The sequence below is a fragment of the Balaenoptera musculus genome, chromosome 6, assembly GCF_009873245.2.
Source record: "Balaenoptera musculus isolate JJ_BM4_2016_0621 chromosome 6, mBalMus1.pri.v3, whole genome shotgun sequence".
Classification (NCBI taxonomy): domain Eukaryota; kingdom Metazoa; phylum Chordata; class Mammalia; order Artiodactyla; family Balaenopteridae; genus Balaenoptera; species Balaenoptera musculus.
In genome coordinates, this window is record NC_045790.1 from 7,440,782 (window position 1) to 7,467,704 (window position 26,923).

The window sequence follows — 26,923 nt, forward strand, 5'->3', positions numbered from 1 at the left end:
TATCTGATAGGTACCCTTTCTCAGAACGGTAAAGCCAACAGGCTTTTAAGGCTCTTCTGGGAAGCCCGCTGTCTCGATATCCCCATCTCTGGCAGTTGTTTCTGGATCAACGAAATAAGGAACAGCTATCCCCTCCCCCAAGTAGGGATCCGGGCTTTGGCTTTGATGCGCTGCGTCTCGGCCGGGTGGGCCCCGGGGAATCTCTCCAGGCGGGGTGAGGCCCCAAGGGCCGCCTCCAGCCCCCTTCCGCTCCGCACGGGTCCCAGCACGCAGGGTGGAAGGCGGCAGAGCTCAGAGCCCCTCTTCCCAGGCGGCCGGGAGCCGGGCGGGCGCGGGGGCGGGGCGAGGCGGGGCGCCGGCGGTCACGTGGGGAGTCAGCCGGGCGCGGGGCGGGGCGCCGGCGGTCACGTGAGGAGTCCGTCGGGCGCGGGGCGGGGCCGGGCGCGGTACTTAACGCGGGGGCGACCCCGGGGAGCTACAGCGGCTGCTCAGGCACCGGCAGCAGCACCAGACCCGGCCAGGGCAGTCTCAGGCTGCAGGCCCAGGCCCTCTGCGGCGGCGGCGGCGGAGCGCGGTGAGTGAGTGCGTGCGGGCGGGTCGGGGGAATGGGGAGACCGGCGTCCCGGGCCGGCGGAAGGGGGGACCCTCGGGCAGTCGCAGCCGGGCGAGCCGGGGCGGCACGGCGCCCTCCCGGACGTCGTTGTGGTGAGAAAAGCAGAAATCAACCCCCGCGCGGGTAGCCCGGGCTCCTCCCACATTCCCACTCCGGCTGGGGGGCTCGTGTTCCTTCCCCCGCCCCGTCCCCGGGCCGTGTTCTGACCCCAGGCCTGGTCATCCAGACCCCACGGTCCGCCGTCTTCAGGGCCGGGGAGGGGCGGGCGGTGGGATCCGAGGGAGGAGCCTGCGAGGAAGAGCTTGGCCCGGGCCCTGCCGACTTTTCGGCGGCAGCCCGGCTCCCCAGCCCCTTTTGAGCTTCTGGGCCTCAGTTTCCTCGGCAAATTGCTGAGATGATAGTATTTACCTGCATCAGTTTTAGGTGTATTCTTTTTCTAAAAGGTTTGCCTGGGCAGTTTCTTGCACACAATCACACCCAAGTTCGGAGACCCCCAGAAGACAGAAATTGGAAAATAGGAACCTGGAACTGGGGGGAGGGGGGTGGGACCCACAGGAAGAGTTAAATCCACAGATGGGAGGAGAAACTAAGCAGAGCGGGGGACAGGAGACTGTAGGACCCGGGGTGTCAGCCCCCCCCCCCGGGAGTGTGGGGAGAGAGATGCCGAGCCCACCCCTGGATTGCTAAGGAAGGGAGCCGGCCTGGGCCCAGGGTGCTGCGGGAGAGGCGAAGGCAGGGCAGAGCCCCGGGGGCCTCGCCCATCGCTCAGCTGATGACCCTGGAGGCCTCGGAGAGGGAGCGTTGTGGGGTGACCGAGTTTGGGGGTCCGCCGGCTGTCCAGGTAGATGTGAATTGGATTTGTCTTCTTCGTGGGCCTCGGTCAACCCCTTCCCCAGGCACTGAGGAAGCCAGTAGGCTGGCGCGGGGAGAAGGACAGTAGCCCAGGCTCCACATTCCCTCCCCCTGACCCAGGAGAGACTGTACCCAGTGCGGGGAGGAGGGGTTCAAAGGGAGGCCTAGAACCTTTGGTTATCTCTGGAAAAACTGACCCTCAGGGGCCTCACTAGAGGCGAATGCAGCTGAGGTGCGTTCATCTAGTTGAATCTATAGATGCAGGATGATAGGAGGAAGAGCCTTAGCAGGGGGTCTGGTTTGGTAAAGGCTACTTTCCTTTTCTTTCATAACATCCTTAATTTCCTGGAGGATTGTTTCCTGTTGGCACTGGTGATGGTGACCTAGCGCCCTTGAGCTTCGTAGAGAAAGAAAGGGGCTGGGCCGCCCCCAACCTGTGTGGCTTTCCCAAAGAGTTGAAGGCACCCTGGAGAATGGATTCGCTCAAACCTTTGGGGGCATTTTTGTCCCAGAGCTGGGGTGCAGCCAAGTGGAAGGGTGCAGATCCCTTATCTGGGGGCTTCCCAGGCCCAGGGGAAGGCGACTTGGGCCAGACACAGCCCAGGCTCCCCTTGAGCTCCCCTGCTGCTGGGTCAGGACAGCCTGTTTCTGAACTGGCCAGGCAGAGAGTGTGGACGCCCTTTAGCTCCAGGAAGCACCTGCCTGTGTGCTGCCGATTCAGCAGCTCGAGCTGCGGCCCTCCTTGTAGATGGGCTCTTTCTTTCCCCAGCTGCCGGCCCTGGGAGTTGGAGTAGAAAGTGGCATACATTTTAGGGCTAAGATACCTTGTGTTACCATTGGCAGCTGGATAGGGAAGTGAAGGAAGAGTGCTTTCAGCTGAGCCTTGGCATGTCTGTTGGGTGGTTTTCTTAAATGTGGTGATGAGTTGGGGTTGTGTTGAATATCCCCATCCTCGGGAGAGAAGAACTGAAACGTTTCAGGGTGAGGACCCACAGTGTCTGCCGCCTGTTTTGGGCAGTTTAGCATAAGGAAAGCGTTGGAAATACGTGAGGCTGAACTATATGAAATGGTAATTTTTGTAGGTCAAGGAGGATTGCAGTCAGGCACTTGGATGTGGTTCAGCCTCACGTGTAGAGGTGGTCAGGATTGACAGTAAGTGGGACGAATCTAGTTGAAGCACACGCAGGTGTGTGTTGGACTCACGGGGTTTTGGGAGGCCGTCGGCATTCCACCCCTCGTCCCATGTCTTCATCTTTCTTGGTTCACGCTCAGCGCACGCTCCAGAGCTGCCTAAGCAAGGGTGCCTGGGAGATGACTCCGAAGTCTCTCCATGCCTGGTATGTTCACATCCCACCCTAGTTTGGGTAGGAGGGGGATCTAGGGATCAAACACCATTAAATATTTAGACTTCAGTCCCGTTTTAAAGCGCAGGCCTCATCCCCACCTGCTTTCTGCAGCACCCACAGCTTCTTATCTCGGGTGTGTGTGTGTGTGTGTGTGTGTGTGTGTGTGTGTGTGTGTGTGTGTGTGTGGTCACGGCGGTGGTGGGTGGGGTCTTAGAGTCAGTGTCTTTCCTGCTGGTCATGGCCCCCCGGCGGCAGGCAGCAGCTTCCAGCTTCTTCACTCTGCAGATCTGTTACTGGTGGCTGAGGGACCTTGTAACTCCTGTCTGCTCTTTGTGCGCTTTGTGATTCCCCTGCCTGGTTGGGTTTTTTTTCTGCTTGTTGTTCTTTTAATACTTTGTATCAATTTGTGAATAATGTTATTGAAATTAACATGCTTTAATTATACTGCACGTGTCCTTTTTCCACTTGTGTCTGTGAGATTGATTTATGTTAATACATAACAGATCCAGTTCATTCATCTTAAATGCAGGGTGTATTTATTTCCTGAGGGACAGTTTTGCTTTTTCAGTGTTCTCACAGCGCTGCAGTATTCTTGTGTCTGTCAGACACTTGCAAGAGTTTCTCTAGGGCAGAAGCAGGAGAAGTCAGTAAGTTGCTGGGTCCTAAGGTGTGTGCACCTTCCATTTTTCTAGATACTGACAGTGCTGTCCAATGAGGTTTTACCAACGTATATTCCCAGTGGCCTTGAGGGTTCTTGTCTCTCATATTTACCAACACCAGATATTATCGGACTTTAATTTCTGCCAGTCTGGTGCGTTTGAAATGCTGTCCTTGTTTTAATTTGCATGACTGGGAAGTCAAATTTAATTCTTTGCTCTAGGAAATCATTGATGAGGTTTTTCTATTTTTGTTGTTGATCAGTGATAGTTTGTGGGTTTTAATGTGTTTGTCCACAGCTAGAACTTAAGGTTTCTTTTGATCCTAACCTGGGTATTTGGACTTGTCTGCAATTAGATAATATTTTCTGATTTTTTAACTTTGAGGATGCGTGTGGGTTTTGGGTACTGGAAGTCTGACTCTTCCACTTCACAGGTGAGAAAACTGAGGCACCTGCACGTTTGTGACATGACAGGTGTCACCCAGATAATTGTGAAGGAATCTCTACAATTCGATCTCTTGGCAGTTCTGTCCCTACCCAGGTACACCATCCAGAGCTTGCCTTGGGTCTTTTCTCAAGCTTCAGTTACCCTCACCAGGCAAACAAAAGCCTTAATCAAGACCAGAGGCCCTTTTCCTTCACTACCATCTTATGAATGCTGGGTGCTGGGAAGGACGGTGCCTGCAGTCTTGACTGTATTACCTGTCTCTACGAGGCAAATCACTCACTTAGTCTGGTCATCAAGATAACCTAGAGTTACCAGCACGGATGCGGCAAGGAGGATGGGACAGATAACCATCTAGATAATGAACTGATCCAGTATAGAGCAGTGTGAAACTAGCTACTCTGCCGAGGAACCCAGCGGGGCTGAGCTTCTCTGTGACCCCCGGACCTGCTGACCTGGACTGGGGCAGGATGTGCTCACTGGAACAAACCAGTCACATGGCCTCTGGGCTTGCGCAAGACCTGGGAAGGCGATGCCGCCCGAGGGGTTCAGCCGCTCCAGGGTAGAGGCCTTGTCACACATCAGCTGGGGGCCATCAGCCCCGCCTTCTCCATCTACTTAACCCTGCAGGTATTTGGGGGGTGCTTTGTTCTGGTGGTCAAGATAGCAGGATAAACCACCATCTGAGTAGGGGGATCATGATTTTTCTTCCACCCTGGGATACAGCTGAGAATAGAAAGAATTACCCTGGGATGGCAGGAGTTAACCGGCATGTTGGCGCTGCTGGTGCTGGTGCGTGGGGGATGGTTTTCAGGGGGCAGTAGGGCTGTCCACACCGAGCCAGGCTGCGGGGAAGACGTCTCCTTCCATCTCCCAGCAGGCTGGCGAGGGGAGTGTATCTTCCCAGGGCCCCAGGGGAGGAAACCCGGACCAAGCCGGAGAGGCGAGGCCTTTCTGTTGCTTGCTCTCGTGTCTGCCGGTCCCCCGACCAGTGCCCAGCCAGCAGGGAGACGCACTCCAGCCCGGGACTGAATTAGGGAGCTGCTGTGTTCCCGCAGGCTGCAGAGGCAGGGAGCGCTAATCTCATTTGAGCCTCCAGGGACTTCTGAAAGCTTTTAGGAAGCAGCCCCAAGGTCCTCCAGAATCCGGGCAGCACACCCGTTTTAGAAGCTGAGGCACGGGGATGAAGCACCCCTTCAGCATCTCACTAAGTCAGGGTCGGAGTCGGGGAGCAATCCAGCAAGCAAAAGCCTCCAGAACTTTCCAGAACTTTGCCCAAATGGTCATGTTTCTCAAAAATACAAAATGTTTTGACTGCTGAGGGCCTTCTTGGGGGGGGTCCGTTGTTTTAGGCCTAGGGGAGTAATTTTCTTGTGTGTGCAGGTTTTGAGCTGCTGCGACTGATCTTAAGCAGTGTTCCATTTGTGGGCACTGTAGCCGCACGGTTTCCAGGCACCACGGGAGAGCAGCTCGAGGAGGCCTCCCTGCCGAGCCTGGTGGGAATCAGTCACTTATTTCAGACAGACTGGCAGATGGGGAGCAGGGGAGGCCCTGTGCGTGTCCTAAAGGGTTCAGGTGGCTGAGGCAGGTGGGGCCTTCTCGCAGCTCCTGGAGCCTGCGGTGACCCTCTTCTGGGTCACACAGCACTTGCTTGGGCGCGTTCAGCTGCGGGGTCCCGGCTCTAGGGGCTGGATAGCCAACTGGTGCCCGGCCGTCTGTCTCCTGAAAGCTGTGAGGATGAAGACTGGCAGCTGTCTTTGTTTGGTTTTGGTTTTGATTTAAAGATGATAAGCCGGAAAGCAGCTTCACATGTTTCCATTAGGAACCAAGACGTAGAACAGAAAGACCACATCAAGGCTGTGCTTCAGACTCGAGGAGAGGTCCCGGGTGCCCTTCGGGTCGATCAGAGCACATTTGAGGTCAAGGCGCTTGTGCCACTCCAACATCGAGGTGTCAGTGGGCGGCTGACACGGAGGGGAAGCACAGGCCTGCCTGCTTCTGTGTGGGTGCGCTGGAGCGGCCCAAGCTTCGGGAGCAAGTGCCGCGGTGACGGCGAGGGGCAAGCGTAGTCTTTGTGGAAGAGAAAGAAGCACAAGCTGTAGCAAAAAGGTCCCACTGAACCTTCACAACCCTCCAGCCCTTCCACCTTCCCCCCGCCTAGAGCCACTCTGCTGACATGTAAGAAACAACCTTAATTTGTGGCTGTTGGCAAAATGTAGGCACTCAGTTCTTTTGAGCCAACAGTGAAAGGGGTCAGCAGTGTTTAAGCGGCAGCCGGGGGTAAGGAAGAGCACGGGACCTGGTGAGGGACTGTGGCTGGACACGCATCCGTCTTTTTCTGGGTCAGCCAGAAGACTGCAGCTGGCCGATCTGGAAATCTCAGGCACGTATGTCCCGTCTCCTTAGATCAGGTTTAGAACCCGGTCCACAGAGGGCTCTTAACCACGTAAGAAAGCTGTTTTCAAAATCAAGCTCGGCTGTGTGTCCCTGGGATGTCGGGACACCTGTGTTCATTCCCCTCCTTCCAGAGCCCCGAGGCCCATGGTGGGCCCAGGGCTGGCTTCAGGGTGGTGTGGGGAGCAGCTCTGCTCTTGGGGAGGCTCACAGAGTCACCTGGACGCAGGCCCTACTTTGCCCGGGACAACATTCTGCGGAGCTCGAGCGGAATGTGCTTTCACATAAGCAGTCAAGTGCTCTAGGGGGTTTGGAGCGGAAAGAAATGAGAGAGCCCGTTTTTTACAGCCAGAGAGTAGCTTGGAAAGGGCCGGAGGGTGTAGTGGAGCCCAGGGTCTTCCCAGGAAGTCGGCTGACTGAGGGCTGCAAGTCACAGCTGCCCACGGCTGTCCTTTTTCCCGGCCGCGCCCTGAGGGGGATCGGGTGACTTGCAGGTGTCCTAATCCTGTTTGGGGCCCTCTTCCCTCACAGTGAGGACTTTCTGTCCTTTCTCTCTGGTTGTTAAGGGGGGAAAACCCCCACAGAACTGAGAAAAGGGAAACGTTTGTTCAAAAGAGGGGAAGTGAAAGCTGGTGGTGTTTCGTGCTGAGGCCACGAGTGGGACCGTGACTGGCTTGGTAACAGCAGAGTTCGTGCCTTAAACCATTTGTGCTTAGTTTGTCCTGTTTCAGGATGCATGTGGATGTGGACAGAAAGGAAGAGGTGGTGTCCACTGGAATGCAGGGGCATCTCTCTGTCCCCATAGGAGGAGAAATTTGATTCCGTATTCTCTGGGATCTCAACAGCCCCCGGACGCTCAGAAGGGAGAGGTCCATTGGAAGATTGATTGGGGTTAAAAATCTCAGTTTTAATTGGGGCTTTTTGTGACGTGGAGGTATTTTGGGCGGGTTTGAGTGAACTGGACTTGTCTGGCACGGACCGCAAGTGGGGAAAGGAGAGGAGAGAGGGAGGAGGAGAAGGGTGGGGCCTTTGCTGCCTTCTGACTGGCAGGCACCCTCCTTTCACTCTGGACTTCCACCCGGGGACACGAGTGGTCACTAGCCCCATTTTACAGGTGGTGAGACTGAGGCTCAGTGAAGGCGGGTACACAGTTGGGAAGTAAGTGGAATCCAGGTCTCCTGACTCCAAGCCCCACTCTCATCCTCTCCAGCGGCTCCCGCGGCTGTTGACCACTTGAACTCCAGCCCGGATGCTCTCCTGTGACGCTGCGGCCCCGGCGGGCGGGCTGCGGCTGCAGGGAAGGTCCCATGACCAGACTGGAGTGGTGCTTCATACTGCGCCCTGACCGTAGGCTCATGGGCCCGGTTCTCACCGAGGCCAGGGATGAGCAGGGAGGACGGTTGACAGGAGCCATGGAGCAGGAAAGGAGGGCGGGGCGTGGGGCAGTTGCCAGCACGGCAGCTGAGAACCACTTGGGAGCTGCCCGCGTTCCCCGCCCCCGCGAAACCAGAGAATCCTTCCCCCTTTTTTTTGGTTGCGCCATGCATCTTGCGGGATACCAGTTCCCGGACCAGGGGTGACCAGGGATCGAACCCAGGCCCTCGGCAGTGAAAGCACCGAGAGCTAACCACCGGACCGCCAGGGAATTCCCGACCCCAGAGAGATCTGTGCAGTCTGCTTGCGTGGAAGAGCCCCATGCTCCGCGTGAGCGGCCGGCTGAGCCCGCAGGGGCCCTGGGGACGCTCCTGTTTGACACACAGGGAGCGTTCTGCGCGGATGGCCTCTGGTTTCCTGAGGACCCTGCCACGTTCCTGACACCGGGACACGTAGTGGTGAGAGCCGAGGGTGGCGGCCCTTCCAGGCGCGATTCTGACGGGCCCATCGGCCAGGCCTCCACCTGCCAGGGGGGTCCGGACGCCCACGTGTGGGGAACACACCTCCCATCTTGGGGCGGTGTTAAGACGCCAGGGGTAAGTCAGGGTGTCGATACAAAGGAACCCTCTGACTTTTAAAAGAGGCCCCAGAGAGCTCTGGCGCCCCTCCTGCCACACGCGGACACGGCAAGACGTTTCCTAACAGTCTGGAGGCTCCTGACACGGGGTCACTGAGCACCAGCTTCCCCATGAGTCACTGAAAATGGGAAGGTTAAGCATTCTGAGCGGAAAGTCACTGGGGAGAAGGCATCTGATTGGAAACAGCATTTGGGGGCTCATCAGAACAAGTGTTCTTTCAGTTGGGTGGCTCTGGGTCTTTGGTAGCACCAGCTATTATTCTTCCTCAAAAAAACCCCCACAAATATAACATGCTCATTTAAAATATAAATAAATAAATAAATAAATAAATAAATAACATGCTCATTTAAAAAAAAAGGCGGCTATATAGTGAAAATCAGTTTCTTGGGACTTGTGTATGTTTTTCTCAACGTTTTCCACGAGTGACAGGGATAAACATGTACGTGGCTTGATGGGCTCACACTTGCCGTGACTCACCTGCTGCTTTGCTCTCCTTCACTTACTGTCTATTTTGGTCTTTTTTATCAGTACAGTGTGATTCACTTCAACTAGTTCATTTCTTAATGGCTGCTTATGTATTCTATTATTTAAGCGTTTACCACAGCTGTTACAGTTAATGTTATTAGATGCTTTCTTTCCGGTCTTTTGCGAACACCAAGAATGTTTAGTGAACACCCGTGTACCGGTATCTTTCGTCTTGAGGCTTGTGGGATAAATTTCTAAATGTCAAACTGCTGAGTCAAAGGGCATGCAGTGAGGAGAACTGATAGAGGTTGGGTCACACCTGCCACCGGGTGTTCCTCAGCGTCAGCATCTGTTTCCCTGCACATCTAACCCCAGCTGAAAACTCTCCAACCCTGCAACCTTCGCCAGTCTGGAAGATACATACCTCTTTGCTGAGCATCTTTAAGTATCTGTTGGCCTTCTATAGTTTTTTCTGTACATTTACTGTGTATGTCTTCTGGCCATTTTTCTGAGTCCTTTGCGTATTAGGGAAACGGAGCCCTAAGTATTTGTAAGGACTGTTTTTTGTCCATTTGTCACTTTGTATTTTGTTTTTTCTAGAAGAGAGGCTTTATTTTCATGTAATCGTTTTCCTCTTTAAGATTCTGTTTTATGTCAATCTTAGGCATTCGTCACGCCAATGTTACATTTTTAAAAGTGCCCTTATTTTCTTCATACAACTTCTGTTTTTATTCAAGATCTTTGTTCCATGTAGCACTTTTTGTATAGTAAGGACTTGAGGGTAAAGATTGAGTCTTTTTTTTCTTTTTTCCAAATTGCACAGCCAGTTGTGCAGGCACCATCCACCAAGATGTGCTATTTCCGCCCTCGTAGGATGTGCTTCCGAATGGCCTGTTTAGTTGATGCAGCTCTTCCTGGGCTGGCGTCACCCAGGGTTTATCATACGTTTCCCACCCCAGACCTTCAGGCCTCCATCACTGTTCTTTTCCAGAACCGTCTGGCTATCTTCACACGTGGATTCCTCCAAGTGAACTGTTGCTTAAGCAACAATTAAGTTAGGTTTTCCCTTGAATATAATTCACTGTGTGGAAGGCAGCATGTTCGGTGCTGTCACCTACGTCATCTTCGTGTACCCCTCACAAAAACCTGTGACCTGAGGAGGTGACCCAGTGACCCTGCTGTGCCAGCCCCTGAGGTCAGGGACAGGAGGGCTCAACACACACACACGCACGCACGCATACACACACACACGCACGCGCTCACTGAGTGGGCATCTCACGAGGCCCCGCAGTGCTGTGGCGCCCAGGTCACATTTCTTGCTCTCATCAGAGCTTCTTGCCTAAGAGCGTGCCTCAGAGGCTGAGCTGGAAGTTGGCAGTCTCCTGACCTGCAGGCCAATCCAAGAGCTAAGGCCTTGGTGGTGATGGGATGGCTTCCCTTCTCGGGAGCCCCGTCTCTGAAACTGGAAGCAGAGCCCTTGGCTGACTGGAAAAGCCACGGACAGTCCCGGGAGACCTGTACCACCGGCCAAACCAGCTCTGCTTCCCGGCTCTCGAGACAGCACATGCAGGGCTGGAGGTGGGCTTGCGTTTGCTTGTCTGGTGTCCAGAATGTGGCTCATGAGATTTATCTTTTCTTGCGTTTTTCTTATCCCACTGGTCTTCCACTTGAGACATGATCACAGGAAAAGGCTGTTTATTCCTTGGGAGCACAAACTTGGGAGAAGTCACAAACTTTGTTCCAGGAACCCATGGAGAGGCAGGTTGGCCATAGTGGGGAGGGCACTGGATTCGACTTTGCCTGAAGATCTGGGTTTGTCCATTTGTTTGGGAGGGACTTGTTGGAACTGCTTGTCACCTGGGCCCTGGGGTGGGTTCTGACAGATAGCAGAGCGGCCTCGGCCCCGACCTCACAGCTCACAAGATAGTTGATCCACAAACCATGCAGTGACCAGCATCATTTCAGACTGTGAGCCCTGCCCTGGCCCTGCAGCAGCTCTAGAGACCGGGTGACACGGTGTCCTGCTGGCATCCGAGGGGGCCACACACACAGCACAGCCCTTTCTTGGCTTTCTCTCTCGTGCATGCTCCCAGCCAGCTGGAGGGGGAGCACACAGTCTGTCTTAGCCATTCAGGCCGCTACAACAGAATGCTACAGATGGTGGCTTCCAAGCAAACTTACTGCTCACGGTTCTGGAGACTGGGAGCCCCAGATCAGGGGCCAGCATCGTCCAGTGAGGACCCCCTGCGTGGTCAGACTTCCCTGTGTCCTCACATGGAGGAAGGGGCCAGGGAGCTCTGTAGGGTCTCTTTTATAATAAGGGCACTAATGCCATTCATGAGGGCTCCACCCTCGTGACCTCATCATTCCCCAAAGGCCCCACGTCCTAACACCATCACCTTGGGGGGTAGGATTTCAACTTGAATTTGGGGGTGTGGGACACAAACATGAGTCCATTTCACAGTCCTGCATGCTGTGGGCATGGGCTGGGACTTTGAGACAAGGCCTGAGAGCACATGGGTACCGAGGCTTGAAGGCGCTCTGCTGACACCTCATCTCCAGAAGAGGAAACTGAGGAGCACAAGGGGTCAGATGGTAGAGCCAGGACGGAATGGGATCCCTTTGACCACTGGCTTGTTTGTGGCCCCAGAACAGGGCTACCTGAGGTGACACCTTGTGTGTGTCAAGCACCTGAACTGAGGGAAGAAGCATCCTGATGTCTTGTGTCCTTTCCTTTCCAGGTTAATCTAGGATCCAGTTTCCAAAATGTGGCGGCTCTTGGCCACACTCAGCTGCCTGGTGGTGCTGACCAGGGCCTGGAGCAATGTGCATTTCCCGCCTCTGTCGGATGAGCTGGTCAACTTCGTTAACAAGCAAAACACTACGTGGAAGGTGGGCTGGGGGCCCCTTCTGTATACTCTGACTCCCGAGGGAGGGGCTGCAGCTGTGGCCCATGGGACAGTGTGTCCTAGACAGTTGATCTGATTCATAGACCTGGCCACTGAGGCCCACGCGCACTGCCCTGTCCCCTTCCCTTGTGTGTGTGTTGTCTGTGTGTGAGAGTGTGTGAAGGCGCATGGGGGTAAACCAGCTCTGGAAGAGTTCACCACCGGGTAGACACTGTAACCCCACCGTGGTAGGTGTCACAGCCCATCAGTACCACCAACTCCGTGATTCTGCCCAGCCCTGAGGCCCGAGGCAACAGGAACAGGGGGATGAGGAATAAGCCATGTTCAGGGCAGTGGAGGGTCTCTCGTGACATCAGCAAATGGTACAGCTTGGAGGAGATAACCACTGGTCTGAGAGCTGCCCGCTGCCCGTGCGGTCATTCTGGGCTGCTCCCTGCCTGCTCTGCAGATGCCTGTCTTAATCCGTTCAGACCGCTGTAACAAAAGTGTGTGGATCAGTGCTTGTGAACGGGAATGTATTGCTTGCAGTTCTGGAGGCTGGAGGTCCAAGATCAGGGTGTTGGCATGGTCAGGTTCTGGTGGGGGCCCTCTTCCAGGTTGCAGGTGGCTGACTTCTTGTTGTGCCCTCACTTGGCCTGAGGAGTAAGCTAGCTCTCTGGAGTCTCCTTATAAAAGGGCACTGATCCCATTCATGGGGGCTCCACCCTCATGACCTAAGCACCTCCAAAGGCCCCACTTCTTAACGCCATCACATTGAGGTTAGGTTGCAACATGAACTCTGGGGGGGGACACACATTTGTTCTGTAGCAGTGCCCCAGCCCCCTTGCTCTGCGGAGGTGGAGGGGACCCCTGGCCTTGCCAGGGCTTGTGTGGGTGGTATGCATGCTCCACCCCGTCTCTGGAAACATCCCCACCCCCCCGCCGCCCCGTGTTGGTGGGTGACTGCTATGGGTGCGGCTGTCTTCCAGGCTGGACACAACTTCTACAACGTGGACCTGAGCTACGTGAAGAAGCTGTGTGGCACCTTCCTGGGCGGGCCCAAGCTGCCCCAGAGGTGAGTGCCCACTACTGGGGAGGACGCACGGCTACACCAGCACCACTGCCATGGGAGCAGAGATGCTTGGCACAGAGGGAAGGGGGAGGCAAGAAGGCTTCCCTGGCATTCGTAGGCCTCACTGCCCCCAGAGCTGCAGGGACTCTGCCTGAGGTACAGGGCCTAGCCACCATTGCCAGAGTTTCCTACGGTGCTTCTCCAGGCGTCCCCGCCCCAGTGGGAAAGGCCCCAGGTCTGGGTCTCCAAGATCTGAATGGACCCAATCTTGAATAATTTAAGGAAAATCTAAGAAAAACCATATGATCTGCCATTAATGTTTATTTTTTCTAGAAAAGTCTGCAGTTTCTATTTTCATGTAGATATTACTCTTGAAGGAAGCGTTAGAAAAATCTAACGGTGAGGATGGGATAGTTACGTTATGGGGACCGTTACACAGTTGCGAAGGTATTTAAAAAATGATGAACCTGGGCAGATGTTTGATTTGGGGTCGGGTTGGGGAAGCAAGAGATACAATTATCTGGACCCTGTGGCGAAAACTCCTCAAAAATATCCATAAAATGGGTGTAGAAAGAAACGTACAGGATGGTAAGTTACGTGGAGCAGTAGAACCTATTTTGTTTTATAAAATTCCAAGGGGGGAATTCCCTGGTGGTCCGGTGGTTAGGACTCCACGCTCTCACTGCTGAGGGCCCGGGTTCGATCCCTGGTCGGGGAACTAAGATCCTGCAAGCCGCACGGCACAGCCAAAAAAAAAAAAAAGTGTTTAAATAAATAACATTCCAAGGGGACACCCTTGCATACACCCTCCTTTGCATATCCTTGTGCCTCTTCCCTTCTAGGTGATGGCAGTCAGCTGGCCTTTGCGGGGATGGGAGAGTGGGTTCTAAGGTGACAGCTTGTGACGGAGACCTTCCTTTTTCCAGAGTTGCATTTGCTGAGGGCATGATTCTGCCTGAAAGCTTCGATGCCCGGGAACAGTGGCCAAACTGCCCGACCATCAGAGAGATCAGAGACCAGGGTTCCTGCGGCTCCTGCTGGGTGAGGCCCCTGCTGGCCGGGAGGGCTGGGGCCAGGGGACAGGTGGGGTGGGAGAGACCAGGGGAGTTGAGGTTAGACCAGCTGTGACTAGGCAAGTCACAGAAGGTTCCCGAGTCTCAGTCTCCACCAGTATAAAAACAAGAAGGATCCCTAAGGTCGTGAATCATCGCAGGACCAGGCGGAAGAATCAGTACGTGCAGAATGCCCTGTACAGGGCGTGTCCCACGTATGGGTTGTGAAGCAGTTTTTATTTCTGTTTGACACACTGTCCCAGGCCATCAGCAAATACCATTAACTTTGAAGAAGCATCCCCTCTGTATCAATGAGCTCTCTTAATTGTGTTTGTTTGGGTAAAATACACATGACATGTGGCGTTGGGTCCATTCAGGTTGCTGTGCAGGTATCACCACCTCCGTCCACAGAGCTCTTCATTGTGCAGAACTGAGACTCTGTCCCCACGAAACACTAACTCCCATTCCCCTCTCCCTGACCCTCAGCAACCACTCTTCTGCTGTCTCTTGTGGTTTTTCTTTTTTTAAATCAGTGAATCAGTGTATTCCAGGGTAACTCGCAGGGTGGGATCGGGATGAGGGGTGTGAGTGGGGACGGCAGTCCGGAAGCATGTGCAGTCGCCTTCTGCACTGCTGAGGAGCCCCTGGGACAGTTCCATAGCTCACCCAGGGTATGGGGGGTAGGTAGGTGCTTGGAAAGGGAAAGTGCATTCTTAAGATTCATGAATGGGTAACTAGCCTGTTTCACGGGTACCAGGAATATGTCAGCGAAGGTTTTCATCATTGTTTGGGGACTAACAGAACATAGAGGCTACCAGGTCCTAGTGATTATTAAAATCTAGTAAATACTAAAGCCTTTGATGACACAGAAGTGATTGACTGCGCCGTGCAGCCCTGGGTAGGGTCAGCAGAAGGACCGGAGGAGCTGCAGGGGCCACGGTGGAATCGGTTACGCTAACAGCTGTGTGCTCCACCCCTGATGTTTTTTTTTTTGTTGTTTTTTTTTTTTGGCTGTGTTGGGTCTTAGTTCCTGTGCGAGGGCTTTCTCTAGTTGCGGCAAGCGGGGACCACTCTTCATCGTGGTGCGCGGGCCTCTCACCGTCGCGGCCTCTCTTGTTGCGGAGCACAGGCTCCAGACGCGCAGGCTCAGTAGTTGTGGCTCACGGGCCCAGCTGCTCCGCGGCACGTGGGATCCTCCCAGACCAGGGCTCGAACCCGTGTCCCCTGCATTGGCAGGCAGACTCTCAACCACTGTGCCACCAGGGAAGCCCTTTTTTTTTTTGTTTTTGTCTCACGATTTTAACTAGTCTGGGTACCTCATACGTAAGTAGAATCGTACAGTATTCGTCCTTCGTACAAGCTATATTTTTATGTCAGAAACCAAAGACTGCATGTTTCAGCAGCGAACTGAATGCCCAGGTAGAGGTTTGGGGTGGATTGCTCTCTTGCTTTAACGCCCAGCTCGAGCACCAGGCCCCCCCGCTGCCGTGGAGAGGGGCCAGCCGCCAGGAGGGCGCGGGGTGCCCGACGTCGCCCCCCGGGTGGAGGCTGGAGGGCCCGCAGTGCAGGATGGGGCTCAGCGCGCCGGTTCTTGCAGGCGTTCGGGGCTGTGGAAGCCATCTCTGACCGGCTCTGCATCCGCAGCAACGGGCGTGTCAGCGTGGAGGTGTCCGCCGAGGACATGCTGACCTGCTGTGGCGACGAGTGTGGGGATGGGTGAGTGAGAGCCCCTCAGCAGACCCGCGGGTGGGCGCTGGCCGGGGAGCTCCCTCAGGCAGGACGCCGCCTCTGCTGAGACACGATGGGGACCCGGGGCGTCAGAAGCCAGGCCGGCCGCACAGAGCTGGGTGTGGGCCGTGGGTCCAGGCCAGACACGTTCTCGGCACAGGCGGCGTGGCTTCTGGGTTTTGTCGTGCTGGTTCCCCTTTGCTGCTTGAGGAAATGCAGTGCTGTGGGGCCTGTCTCCTTCTCTGTAATTAAGGGTGATGGGCTCCCAGGTAAGCCACGTGAGTGACCAGATCCCTGTCTTCTGCCAACTCTGCCCGTGGTTCTGCAACAGCAGTTCTCAGATGCGGCTGCGGATTGGCAATACCTGGGAGTTTAAAAAAAAAAAAGTGCCCAGGTCTCACCCCACGGCAATGAAGTGGGAGTCCCTGGCATTGGTGTTTTGTAAGAGCCCCAGGGGATTCTAAGGTACTGCCCTTCGAGAACGCTGTCTAGACAGAAGACGGAGCCTGGTGTGGATGTGATTATGAAAGTACTTCTGTCTCCTGGGGGATATTTGTGGGCAGGCCTGGGGGAGTCCCTGCAAGAAGTGACTGTCGGGAGGATGAATGGGGCGTCTGGGGATCTGGGAGAACCGTTGGGCCAGTTGCTGAAGGCGGCGGTGGTGCACCGGGCTGTGGTCTGGGAGCAGCGAGAACCACTCGCCATGAGTTTAACCAGTGGTTCTTTTCTCAGCTGTAATGGCGGCTTCCCCTCTGGAGCCTGGAACTTCTGGACGAAACATGGCCTGGTGTCTGGGGGCCTCTATAACTCACATGTGGGTGAGTGTCTGCCCTCAGCCCCCGTCTGGCCAGATGGGTTTTATGTGCAGGAATGATAGTGGTCTCACTTTCCCATATAAAGTAGAGGTTAAGGGTTGAGGGCAGGAATGCTGGGCTGAAACTTCAGGTAGAAAGACAAGGCAGCCTTGTGTATGGCGGAGTTAGCAACAGGAGGACGAAGGTGTCAGTGCCGCAGGCTTGAGGGTGACTTCTGTTCCCGCGAGCCGTCGCCCCAATTCTTCTCTCGGGCCTCAAGGGGCCTTTGAGGGGCTTTCTCCTGACACCTACCTTTGTCCTTGGCCCTCCAGGTTGCAGGCCCTACTCCATCCCCCCCTGCGAGCACCACGTGAACGGCTCCCGGCCCCCGTGCACGGGGGAGGGCGACACCCCCAAGTGCAGCAAGATCTGTGAGCCCGGCTACACCCCGTCCTACAAAGAAGACAAGCACTTTGGTAAGCGGGGCGGGCGACCCAGCGCACCGGCCGGGGGAAGCCGAGGAGGGAGGACCAGGGCTGTGGGGTCTTCGGTCAGGAACACAGAATGGAGCCTGTCTTACGGGAGGGAGCAGCGCACTGCATTCTCTGCCCGTCTCCACCCTGAAGTCTGCGGGAATGGTGTCTTAGACCTTCAGCCTTGGAAGGAAGAGACCAAAGCCCTCATTTCATGGGGGAGTAGTCTGCCCTAGAATCCTTCTGGGGGCCGCCTGCCCTGCTTCCAGGGCCTCAGGCTCACCGCGCACACGCGCCGGGGCAAGCCCCGTGCATCAGTGAGTGACTGACCGACCCTCTGTGGGAGGCGCCCTGCCCCACTTGGCCGGTTCCTTTGCAGGATGCAGTTCCTACAGCGTCTCCGGTAGCGAGAAGGAGATCATGGCGGAGATCTACAAAAACGGCCCAGTCGAGGGGGCCTTCTCCGTGTATTCGGACTTCCTGCTGTACAAGTCTGGTGTGTCTCGACCCCTGGTGGCAGCTGGCGGAGGAGGGAGATCTGGGTTCCCGGCTGGCGGGACCTCCTGGGTGGGAGGCGGGCCTCCAGGGGGAGGCGGTGCCACATGCCCCTGGCCGCCCCTTGGCTGGTGGTAGAGCTCTCGGCAGCTTCCTGCCTGCCCTGTCCTCTGGTTCCCCCTGGCATCTCCAGAGGTTTCCTGTATGGCCAAATTCCTACTCCTCCCGGAAAGGCCAGCTCAAATATCTCCTTGGGGAGCCTTTCCATCCCCGCCTCCATCCGCCTCCATTGCTTCCTCATCGCATTCACGTTGTAACGGTAGGTTTCCTCCTCCATCTTTATCTTGGCAGAGTCTAAGCATCATGCCCAGCACCCAGTGGATGAGGAAAGAGGGAGCACCTTGCTGTGGGGATTCAAACGGCCGGGGACAGGATGGTCCCCGCCTGAGAGCTGTCTTAGAAATCCCCCTTTCCAGACGAACAGTCTGTGCTGAGGGCTTCTGTCTCATTTTATATGCTGCTAGATCGAAAACTCCCAAGCTCTCCAGTCTTATAGAAAAAAAAAAAAAACCAAGGTGCCTGGCAAGAAAAAAATGATAAAGTTGGGCAGTTCTTAACACAGTCTCCCCCAATATTATATGAGAGGACGCGTTTCCAGTTTGACGAAGTGATTCACCAGTGAGGCGGCAGCCCGGGGGCCCTCAGAGCACCTTAGCCAGCATCTTCCTGGCAGCTGCCAGCCCAGCCCCTCTCTCACAGCACCTCTGCAGGGTGCGCCCCAGAGCAGCAGTTTAAAACTAAGCCACGGAACCCTTTCGACAAATCATTACATGGAGTCCCTGTAGGTAACAGAGTTAACTGTTGGTATTTTTATTCGAATTTACAACTCTAGTTTTAAAGGCAACCAACAAGCACATTTGATTGGCCTCCAACTTAATATTTACCCCCCTATATTCGAGTGTGTTAGGCTTTCAAAAATAAGTAATTCCCAAATGTTTTGGGAAGCCCTGGAGCCTTCTCGGGGAACGCCAGGACCCATCCTTTCCTCCGGCCCTGTCTGTCCTGCCTGGGGTGACCAGCCGAGCTGGAGGGGTGCTGTGGCAGATGGGGCGGCCGCCCGGTCTCGGTCTGACCGCTTTCTCCTTTCCCAGGGGTGTACCAGCACGTCACAGGAGAGATGATGGGAGGCCACGCCATCCGCATCCTGGGCTGGGGAGTGGAGAACGGCACCCCCTACTGGCTGGTCGGCAACTCCTGGAACACCGACTGGGGTGACAATGGTGAGCGCAGCCCCTTGCTGCTAAGAGCAGGGCCCCCTGAGCCAGGGCACAGCGGGCGTCTTGTCCTGGCCTCCACGAGGGCAGCCTCTGACCCCGAGAGGGTGTGTGCTCGGCCCGGGTCCCCAGGGCACCAGGTGCAGGGGCCGGATGCGGGGCTGGGCTGCGGGGTGAACCGAGCACCTTGTGGGCCGGCTGGTGACAGCTTTGGGGCTGGTCTGTGACTTCCGCTTCCCCATCTTTCAGGGGTGGGTCTGGATATGTCGGCAAAGGTCGAAAGCCAAACACAGTTTAAGGGCGTCTTACTTCTGCTCTCTAGGCTTCTTTAAAATCCTCAGAGGACAGGATCACTGTGGAATCGAATCGGAAATTGTGGCTGGAATCCCATGTATTCGTCAGTACTAGAAGATGATGTAACCTCCTGTGGGCCTGTCCGCCGGCCCTGGGCCAGTTTTTCCCTAAATACCGCCATTCAGACGGGATGAGATGGGGGGGTAGGAATGTCTGTCTTTTATTCTTTGAGTTAGGATGAGATACAAGGGTTTTTAGCCAGGGCCTGAAGGACTGGGTCAGGCCAAGCCTCATGTCTGCCATCCGCACTGTCTTCCAAGGAGACGCAGCCAAGGCCAGCCCAGTGGACGGACTGCTGCCATGACACAAGCACTTAGGCACGTATCATCTCCGCCGCAGCAGAGCAAGCCTCTCCCGTAGACCAGCTGTGTAGCGCCTGCTGCCCCCGCCTTTGCACCACCAGGGATTGTAGTTTCCCAAAGGAGTGGAAAGCAGAGCTCCCCTAGCTGGATGGAGTCCCACCCAAGCAGGCGGCTTTCTAGATCCGGAGTAGGTTGAGAAGACATAGATAGTGGGGCAGCCCTTCGGAGAAAGCCACGCTCTCCCAGGGCCCCTGCATCTGTGGAGGTCTGCAGCGCTGCTAACCCTCTCTGGTCTTGTCCTTGGCATGATTCTTAGGTTTTCTGTTTCGTGCTCCTTGGCTGATCATGTGACTGAGAGTCTACTAGTTGGAAGAGCTGTACAGCTGTACAGATTGTCTCCTTCAAACTCGGTGGTTGAGGTTTCTCTGACCTGCTGCCCTCTGATCCCACAGCGAAACTAGTTTGGGGAGAAGCCGGCTTTTACTGTTTTAAAATCACTGCTTCACCCTGTTAATATAACAAAGAAAGGAATGACTGCCAATAAAATGCCTCTCCTTCAATGTGAAGTCTGCGTCCTGGTGCCGTCTCGAAGATTGTTTGTCACTGCCTGTAGACTTTTAGCTGCTGTCTCTCCTCCTCCCCCAGAAGGAATCGTGTTCCCATGGATCTGGGTGCCCTTGAACCTCTAACCAGGGATATCTTGCCTGGGTTGAGTGGAACAAAATAAATACCTAATTTTTTAACTTCACTGCTGCAGCCATACTTTCAAACCACAGCACCTCCTCTCCTTGCTTTTCCGTCATTCTCATCAACCCTCTTCTGTAAATCGACCACCCCACACTGCCCCAAGCCTCGATGAGCTCTGTCCCTGCTTAATTAAAGAAGCAAGAACGCTTACCTCTTTTTATTTTACCACCCGCACAGCAGCAGTGACCTGCGGGTTCCTGCAGGCGTGGGGCGCTGGCGGTGTAGCCAGTCCTGCTGGAAGACCAGCTCCCCGGGTCGGGGCAGAGCCCGTGCGCGGTGTCAGGAGCTCCTGTCTCTCGGGATGCTTGTTAAGAATTGCTGCTTCGCATCACCCTAATTACCCACACGCAACGGGAGGACCCCAGTTCTCGAGGGAACAGGAGACTGTCAGAATCTCCACCTCTGCCCACACCCCGGCCTGTCAATACCCCGTCATTCCCCTTCCACAGCTGGGGGTGGGGCCAGCTCTTCCCAAAAGCACAGGAGGTTTAACTTCCGATGTGCCCCAGAAATTAGGATCAGAACTACCTCAAATACGCTCTTAAACACGTGGTGAACATTGCAGGAGAAACGTGAAACTCATAGTACTTACAGAACGTTTAACAAGGGTTAAAGCTACAAATTCATCATTGCGTTATCTGTACAATTCCAACTAGGATACATTCATAAGCTCAGTGAAGTTCTAACATGTTCTACCCACTCCCAAACTGAGTTGAATAATTCTGTTTACTACTTTCTCCCATCCTCACCCGGAAGCCAGCAGAGATGCACTAAGTGAACCGAACTGGACCTCGGGGCATCTTCATGCTTGGCCTAAGGAGTCTTTGTGAGAAAACAGAAAGCAATGTTTATGATTGGGACTGATGTCACTTTAGTAAACAAATTACCCTACTACCACCACCTCATCGCCTCAGCTCAATTCAGTAGGTGGTAAGTTTTCCTTGGGTGCCTTCAAACAAGATGACAGTTGGAAGTGACAGCGCCTTTTCGTTCTTTACGTGGAGAAAGGCTTATTTTTGTTCAGATTTAGAGGGGTGAGCAAAGGTAGTCCAACCCTTCCCATTCCTTTAATAGGCATCAGAAAGCTGTACGTCGGAGCCTCAGGAGGGGTCCTTGGACCAGCGGCATTGCCATCTCCGAGGTTCTTGCAAGAAATGCACAATTTGGGGCCAGACCTGAATCTGCATCTGTAGTTAACCAAGACTCCAGGTGACTCACGTTCACGGTGGTTTGAGGAACGCCTTATAGCAGTGGTTCCCAAGCTGGTCTCCTGACCAGCAGCATTTGTGTCACCAGGGAACTTGTTAAAAATGCAGGTTTAGGGGCACCTCCCCAGATCCACTGAGAAAGCATGGTCCTAGCAATCTGGAACCTTCAAGCAGTTCACTAAATTTAAGAACCAGCCTTAGAGCTCTGTTTCCAAAACTAAGAATAACCTAGGGCTTCCCTGGTGGTTAAGAATACGCCTGCCAATGCAGGGGACAAGGGTTTGAGCCCTGGTCCGGGAAGATCCCACATCCGGTGGAGCAACTAAGCCCGTGCGTCACAAGTACTGAAGCCCATGCTCCCTAGAGCCCATGCTCCGCGACAAGAGAAGCCAACGCAATGAGAAGCCCACACGTAGCAATGAAGACCCAATGCAGCCAAAAATAAATTAAAAAAAAAGAATAACCTAGAATGCCTGTTAATTAGCAAATGTCTAGCCACCCCTCCTCCTCCCCCTACACCCCCAGCCGCAGAGAAGGGGCTCAGTAGATAGAAGAGTGGGGCTTCCAGGTAGTTGTTTCCCAGGGCAGGGTGTGGGTGTGTGTGCAGGTCTCAGCTAGGGCTCCAGAAAGTTCCCCAAATGGGGTTAGGCTCTGTTAAGTTTCTTGATTTAAAGCCCTGGATTCAGATGGGTCAGATATTCCTCTGAGGAAGACTTAAAATCTCCCACTGTGAGCAGGAGTCACGTACACTATGCCAGGGATGCTGTACATTTAATTACTTACCTTAAAAGTGTGGAGTAGACGGTGGGATTGCCAGATTCAGCAAATAAAAATACAGGATGCCAAATCAGATCTGAATTTCAGAAGTCATTTTTTAGTATAAATATGTCCTGTGCAGTATTTGGGACATAATTATACTAAAAAACCAGTTTATCCGAAATTCAAGTTTAACTGGGTATCCTGTATTATCTGGCAATTGCATTATAGGAAACATTTAGAAGGGAAATGTTCTTCCAAAGGAGTGGTGGGCATGCGAGCTAAGACCTTTATAGCTTTACAGCTGGGAGGGACCTAAAAGATCATACAAACCACCAGAAGCTCAGAAAGCCCCACAGCCCACGGCTGAGCCAGAAGAGAAGCTTCCAACGCATCCACCTCAGACCAAGGCTCCTTCCGCCCGGTTGTCCCGTGTCCTATGTGAACTTCAGCAGAATAGATTTCAACACACAAATCTTAACACCTACCTTGGAATCGCAAACCAAGTTCTGATGCTTAAATTACTCACTGCCGAGTCTGGCTTAGAGCTGTGCTCTAAGTGGTAAGTGACTTTGGCTTCAATGTCACTGGTGACTGGTTCATCCAGGACTGAGTCTCGAACCAAAACAGTCCATGGTCAGACGGCAGCAGCGGCCCACACGAGAAGAATCAGTGTAGGTACGTGTGTCACAGTGCAAACCCAACGTTAACTGCTGGAACATAGCTCCTTCAGTGACTAAGTCACAACACAGAGAGCTGCAGCAAAAGAGGACTGCCTATACACTACACACCAAGAGCACAGCTTCGGGAAAGTACTTAACGCCCTGCGACGGATTCTCAGCCTGAGGGGCTTTTTCAAACACCCCCTCTGAGCTGAGACTCTCAGGGAGTCAGTGGGTGGGCACAGCCCAAACCTCGGGGATGCTGGAGGGAAGAGGAAGGTGGACCACCGTGCTGGGGGAACTGGGCTGAGTGCCACTTGGCTTTCAAGCCAATCACCTGAAAACATCTTCCGCCTTTCTTGAGAAACAAACAGAAAAAAACCCCAAAGCTGAAAATACCCTCTGAATGCAATAAAATTTCTGAATGCAGCTAAGAGAATTAGCTAGAAGTAGAGCAGGCTGGCGGAGGTGATGGCCTTGCTCCCTTCCCGGCAGGCACAGCGCGGGGTGGGGATGCCAGGTCCCTGCTTCCCGGTGGCAGCAGTGGCCACCGTCCCTCAACCAGTAACTCCAGCCTGGAGTTCCGCACCTGCCACGCTCATCAGGCTTCAAGTGAACTGCCCTTGACAAATGCCGAGTAATTCAGTTCTTTATTATAAAAATCTCAGAAACGTCAGCCTTAACTGGAAACCAACCTGCTACGATGGGGCCAAAGGCAATCCTGAAACCTAAACTCCCTTTAAATGAGGAAATAATGCTAACCCCACCCAGAACTTACTTCCTAGCCTTCACGTGCAGAAGACAGTCTGCATCCTTAGGAAACACGAGAATATTCCTAGAACTCTAAACATTTGCATCTACTACATTCAAGTCCACTGAAGAAAACCAAAGGATGAGAAAAACAGGAACAGAACAGAAAGAAAATGCACTTCACTTTCTACTAGGATAGGTATTCAAAGGTTGCTTCAGATTAAATACATTCAATTATAATTCTAGCCCGTATTCACACTAAGTATGATCTCTCTGCAGGCCCGGATGCAGCCCTGACTGTGACCCACAGCAGTGGACGCTCAGCCCTCAGTCACCCTGCCCAGGTGGGCACAGGTGAACACAGGCGGCCGAGGCTGAAGTGTCCTTTCCCTTTAAGCTTATCTTCACCGCATGTCACAGTTTCTAAAGGTCCAGGCCCACAGAGTTCTTTGAGGGATTAAAGCAGGAGGGAAAAGGGGGGAAGCCCACATCCGTCCCTGAAGAGAAGGTCAGCCCACCTCCCAGGGTGTCCAGTCTCCCGCCCAAGCCCAGTCAGTGCTCTCCGGTCTGAACACAGCCCTCTGTGACCTGGGACAGGGCGCTCAGATACTGCCAGCTCAGGGCCACCAGGAGCATGACAAACGACAGGGAAATGGGTGAGTAGTGGCTCCGAGAGATGAGCTGACAGTTGGGAAGATTCTGTGTCCTGATCGTGGAGATGATCTGCCTTGTTTTAGCAGAACATGGGTCGGAGTTGGGGATTCTGTGATAAATCTGTGGAAGGAAGAGAAGAAAATAGTAAGTCCTGGGAACTTTATAAACATCTGTGTTCACTTCTTACTACAACCTGAAACAGCTAGGCATTTTATGCCCATTTTACCAATGAGAAAAACTGAGGCTCAGAGAACACAGAAGTAATAACCCAAAGTCACTCCACTGATAAGGCAGGATGTCAGCGGGGCCTGTGTGATCCCACGGGCCATCCCGGAGCAGCAGGGTGGCCCCCGAGAGCCCCACCCTCGGAACCTCGCAGAGCCACTGACGTCCACGTTGCTTGCTGAGGCTACAGCAGAGCCACACGGAGGAGGGAAACACACTGCACAGACCGGGCATGGGCACTCGGGAGAACGAGACGGGCTCGGAGGTGTGCGCGGCAGGCGAGAACAAAGCAGGGCCCCCGAGAGTCGCCCCGGAGGCCTCCCCGTCCCCGCACACCCTCCCCTCCCAAAGCTCCAGAATCCCTGCTGAACCCAGGCCTCCTCCCCACACCTGCAAACGCTGCTCCTGCTTAGGTTAGGCCCTCGCATCGGAGCTTTACCAGCCTCCAAATCGAGCTCCTGCCTCTGTGCTTGAACCCTAAAATCCACTCATCTGCCCCACCATGCGTCACCAAAGAGACCTACAAGCCCCTCTGCGTGGCAGCCTCGGGGGTTCCCTACCCCCGGCCGGGCGAGGCCTGAGCTCCCGAGCGTGCCCCTGGCCCTGCCCAGGCCCCCGCGCACGCCAGTGACAGCTGCCTGTGATCGTCTTCCCTGTGCGACGCTGCCGCTTCCGTTCCCTCCCCGCTCACACCGTTCCCGCTGCCCCCGGGAACGCTCCTCCCACGTGCCGTCGCCGGGCGGAGTCCCACCTCCACCCAAGTCTCGGCCTAGACAGCTGTCTTCTATGGCACCTGGCCCGCATGCCCAGGTCGGGCCGAGGGCCCCCTCGGGTATATACTACCCCCGTCGCCCACACCGGGCCACCATCTGCGCGTCTCCCTAAATAGACCAAAGGCCTGAAGGCACCGCGGCTTCCTTGCCTTTCCATCTCCAGCCCAGCCCTGCGCCCAGCACACAGCAGGCCCTCGATCATTTCCTGCCTCAAACCAACCGACCCAGAGGTCACTAACGAGGGAAGCGACAGGGACCTGAGCCCAGACGGAGGCAAAGCGGATGAAGAGGACGGAGCAGGCATTTATAAAATTATTATCTTCAATTTTCCATTACACAATGGGTATGTTTTTCCCACAAACGTTGTCTTATATTCTTGCCCCCCTCACCCTAAAAAGCACAGCTACAATTTAATGTAGCGAGGAAATAAAAGAACACGCTGACAGGAATACGCCAATGACATCTAACACGATGAAGCACAGCTAGAGAGAAGACCACATGGGGATGAAACTATAATTTCTTCTCAAAAATTTTAGATGATGGAATTAGGCTTATAAAAATAGGCAAAACAAAAATAAAGAAATCAGGGTTTCCCTGGTGGCGAAGTGGTTGAGAATCTGCCTGCCAATGCAGGGGACACGGGTTCGAGCCCTGGTCTGGGAAGATCCCACATGCCGCAGAGCAACTGGGCCTGTGAGCCACAATTACTGAGCCTGCGCGTCTGGAGCCTGTGCTCCGCAACAAGAGAGGCCGCAATAGTGAGAGGCCTGCGCACCGCGATTTAAGAGTGGCCCCTGCTCGCTGCAACTAGAGAAAAGCCCTCGCACAAAAACGAAGACCCAACAAGCCAAAAATAAATAAAATAAATAAATAAATTAAAAAAAAAAAAATCAAAATTCCCTTACATTATTCCCCCTCACTTTGTCCTTATAAGCCTATACATATAAACGTACAAACCGTCACATATTAATACATATATTAATGTAATAATGATATACTGGTGTAGTTCCTTTTATACCTCTTGCTACGCCCATATAAGCCTCTATACAAACACAAAATGTCATAAAGATGTATTATATATTATAAGTACTATATATGATTATATATAATGTACAACTATATATGATTCTGTATTATCCATATCAAATTATACACACAATTTTATTTAAAAATTAGGTTACAAACATATTGTTCTATAATTTGACTTCCTTCGCTCACACAATTTTTTATGGACATTTTTTAATGCTAGAACCCACAAAATAATGTCATTCTTTTTTTAAACACAAGCTGCATAGTATGAATGTACTACAATTTAATCAATTCACTCCCAACGAGGCATGAGGACAAAATGCTCCAATAAGCACTGCTGCACATTTTCTGGTTATTTTTTGTAGGTAAAGTTCCAGAAGTGCTCGGTCAGAGGGTAATGCACACAAAATAGTGACAAGTATGAAAGCATAAGGAGAACAGCCAGGACGTGGAGATCCCGGAGGTGGGTTAGGGAGAACAGCCTCCAGATTACCTGGATTCCACGATTAGGTGAAAGGTAATGTCATCAGACAACAAAAAGAAGTTAATGACCAAGGCCTGAGCTGGAGCCATCAGGTCAGGCGTGAGGAGCACGTGGTGGGGGAAGAAGGAAGCCACGGCAGCAGATGAGGCAGCCGGAGAGCCCTTACGTGGTGAGAAAACACGAAAATCAAGAACGAACCCCAGCAAACACCAGCACCAGGAGCCAGAGGACAAAGGAGCGGGCAGAGGGGTTAAGAGATTGAACTGGGGTCAAGTGTCACAGAAGCCAAAAAAGGAAAGGGCTTCAAGGAGAGAGACCCACAGTGTCAAATGATACAGTGGGATCTGTGAAGAGTAAAGAAAGTGCTCGTGAGATTTGTGTGCTGGGGGGGTCATCAAATCACTTCGGTAAGAAAAGT

General features: G+C 53.8%; 2 protein-coding genes across 8 annotated transcripts in view; one reads left to right on the forward strand and one right to left on the reverse strand.

Moving 5' to 3' along the window:
• Positions 1–424: 424 nt before the first annotated feature.
• On the forward strand, positions 425–19,965 carry CTSB (cathepsin B). Of its 3 annotated transcripts, none has more exons than XR_005020360.1 (10): positions 425–574; positions 11,527–11,677; positions 12,663–12,748; positions 13,672–13,786; positions 15,395–15,513; positions 16,258–16,343; positions 16,652–16,795; positions 17,172–17,288; positions 17,639–18,132; positions 18,439–18,569. XR_005020360.1 is itself a non-coding variant. In XM_036856094.1 (10 exons), the coding sequence occupies exons 2-10, from the start codon at positions 11,552–11,554 to the stop codon at positions 18,967–18,969; spliced, it is 1,008 nt and encodes a 335-aa protein (XP_036711989.1). In that variant the 5' UTR covers positions 425–574; positions 11,527–11,551; the 3' UTR covers positions 18,970–19,965. The 3 variants fall into 3 exon arrangements, 2 of the variants coding, with proteins under 2 accessions (XP_036711989.1, XP_036711990.1); XM_036856094.1 differs by lacking the exon at positions 17,639–18,132 and adding an exon at positions 18,884–19,965 and having other exon boundaries at positions 18,439–18,567; XM_036856095.1 differs by lacking the exons at positions 425–574; positions 11,527–11,677; positions 12,663–12,748; positions 15,395–15,513; positions 17,639–18,132 and adding an exon at positions 18,884–19,965 and having other exon boundaries at positions 13,713–13,786; positions 18,439–18,567.
• Positions 19,966–23,221: 3,256 nt separating this feature from the next.
• Positions 23,222–26,923, reverse strand: part of FDFT1 (farnesyl-diphosphate farnesyltransferase 1) — a 36,039-nt gene continuing 32,337 nt past the window's right edge. For all 5 annotated transcript variants that reach the window (XM_036856089.1, XM_036856092.1, XM_036856091.1 and 2 more), the window contains one exon: positions 23,222–24,114. In XM_036856089.1, coding sequence (XP_036711984.1) covers positions 23,893–24,114 — 222 coding nt within the window. In that variant the 3' untranslated portion in view covers positions 23,222–23,892. The remainder of the gene's footprint in view (positions 24,115–26,923) is intronic.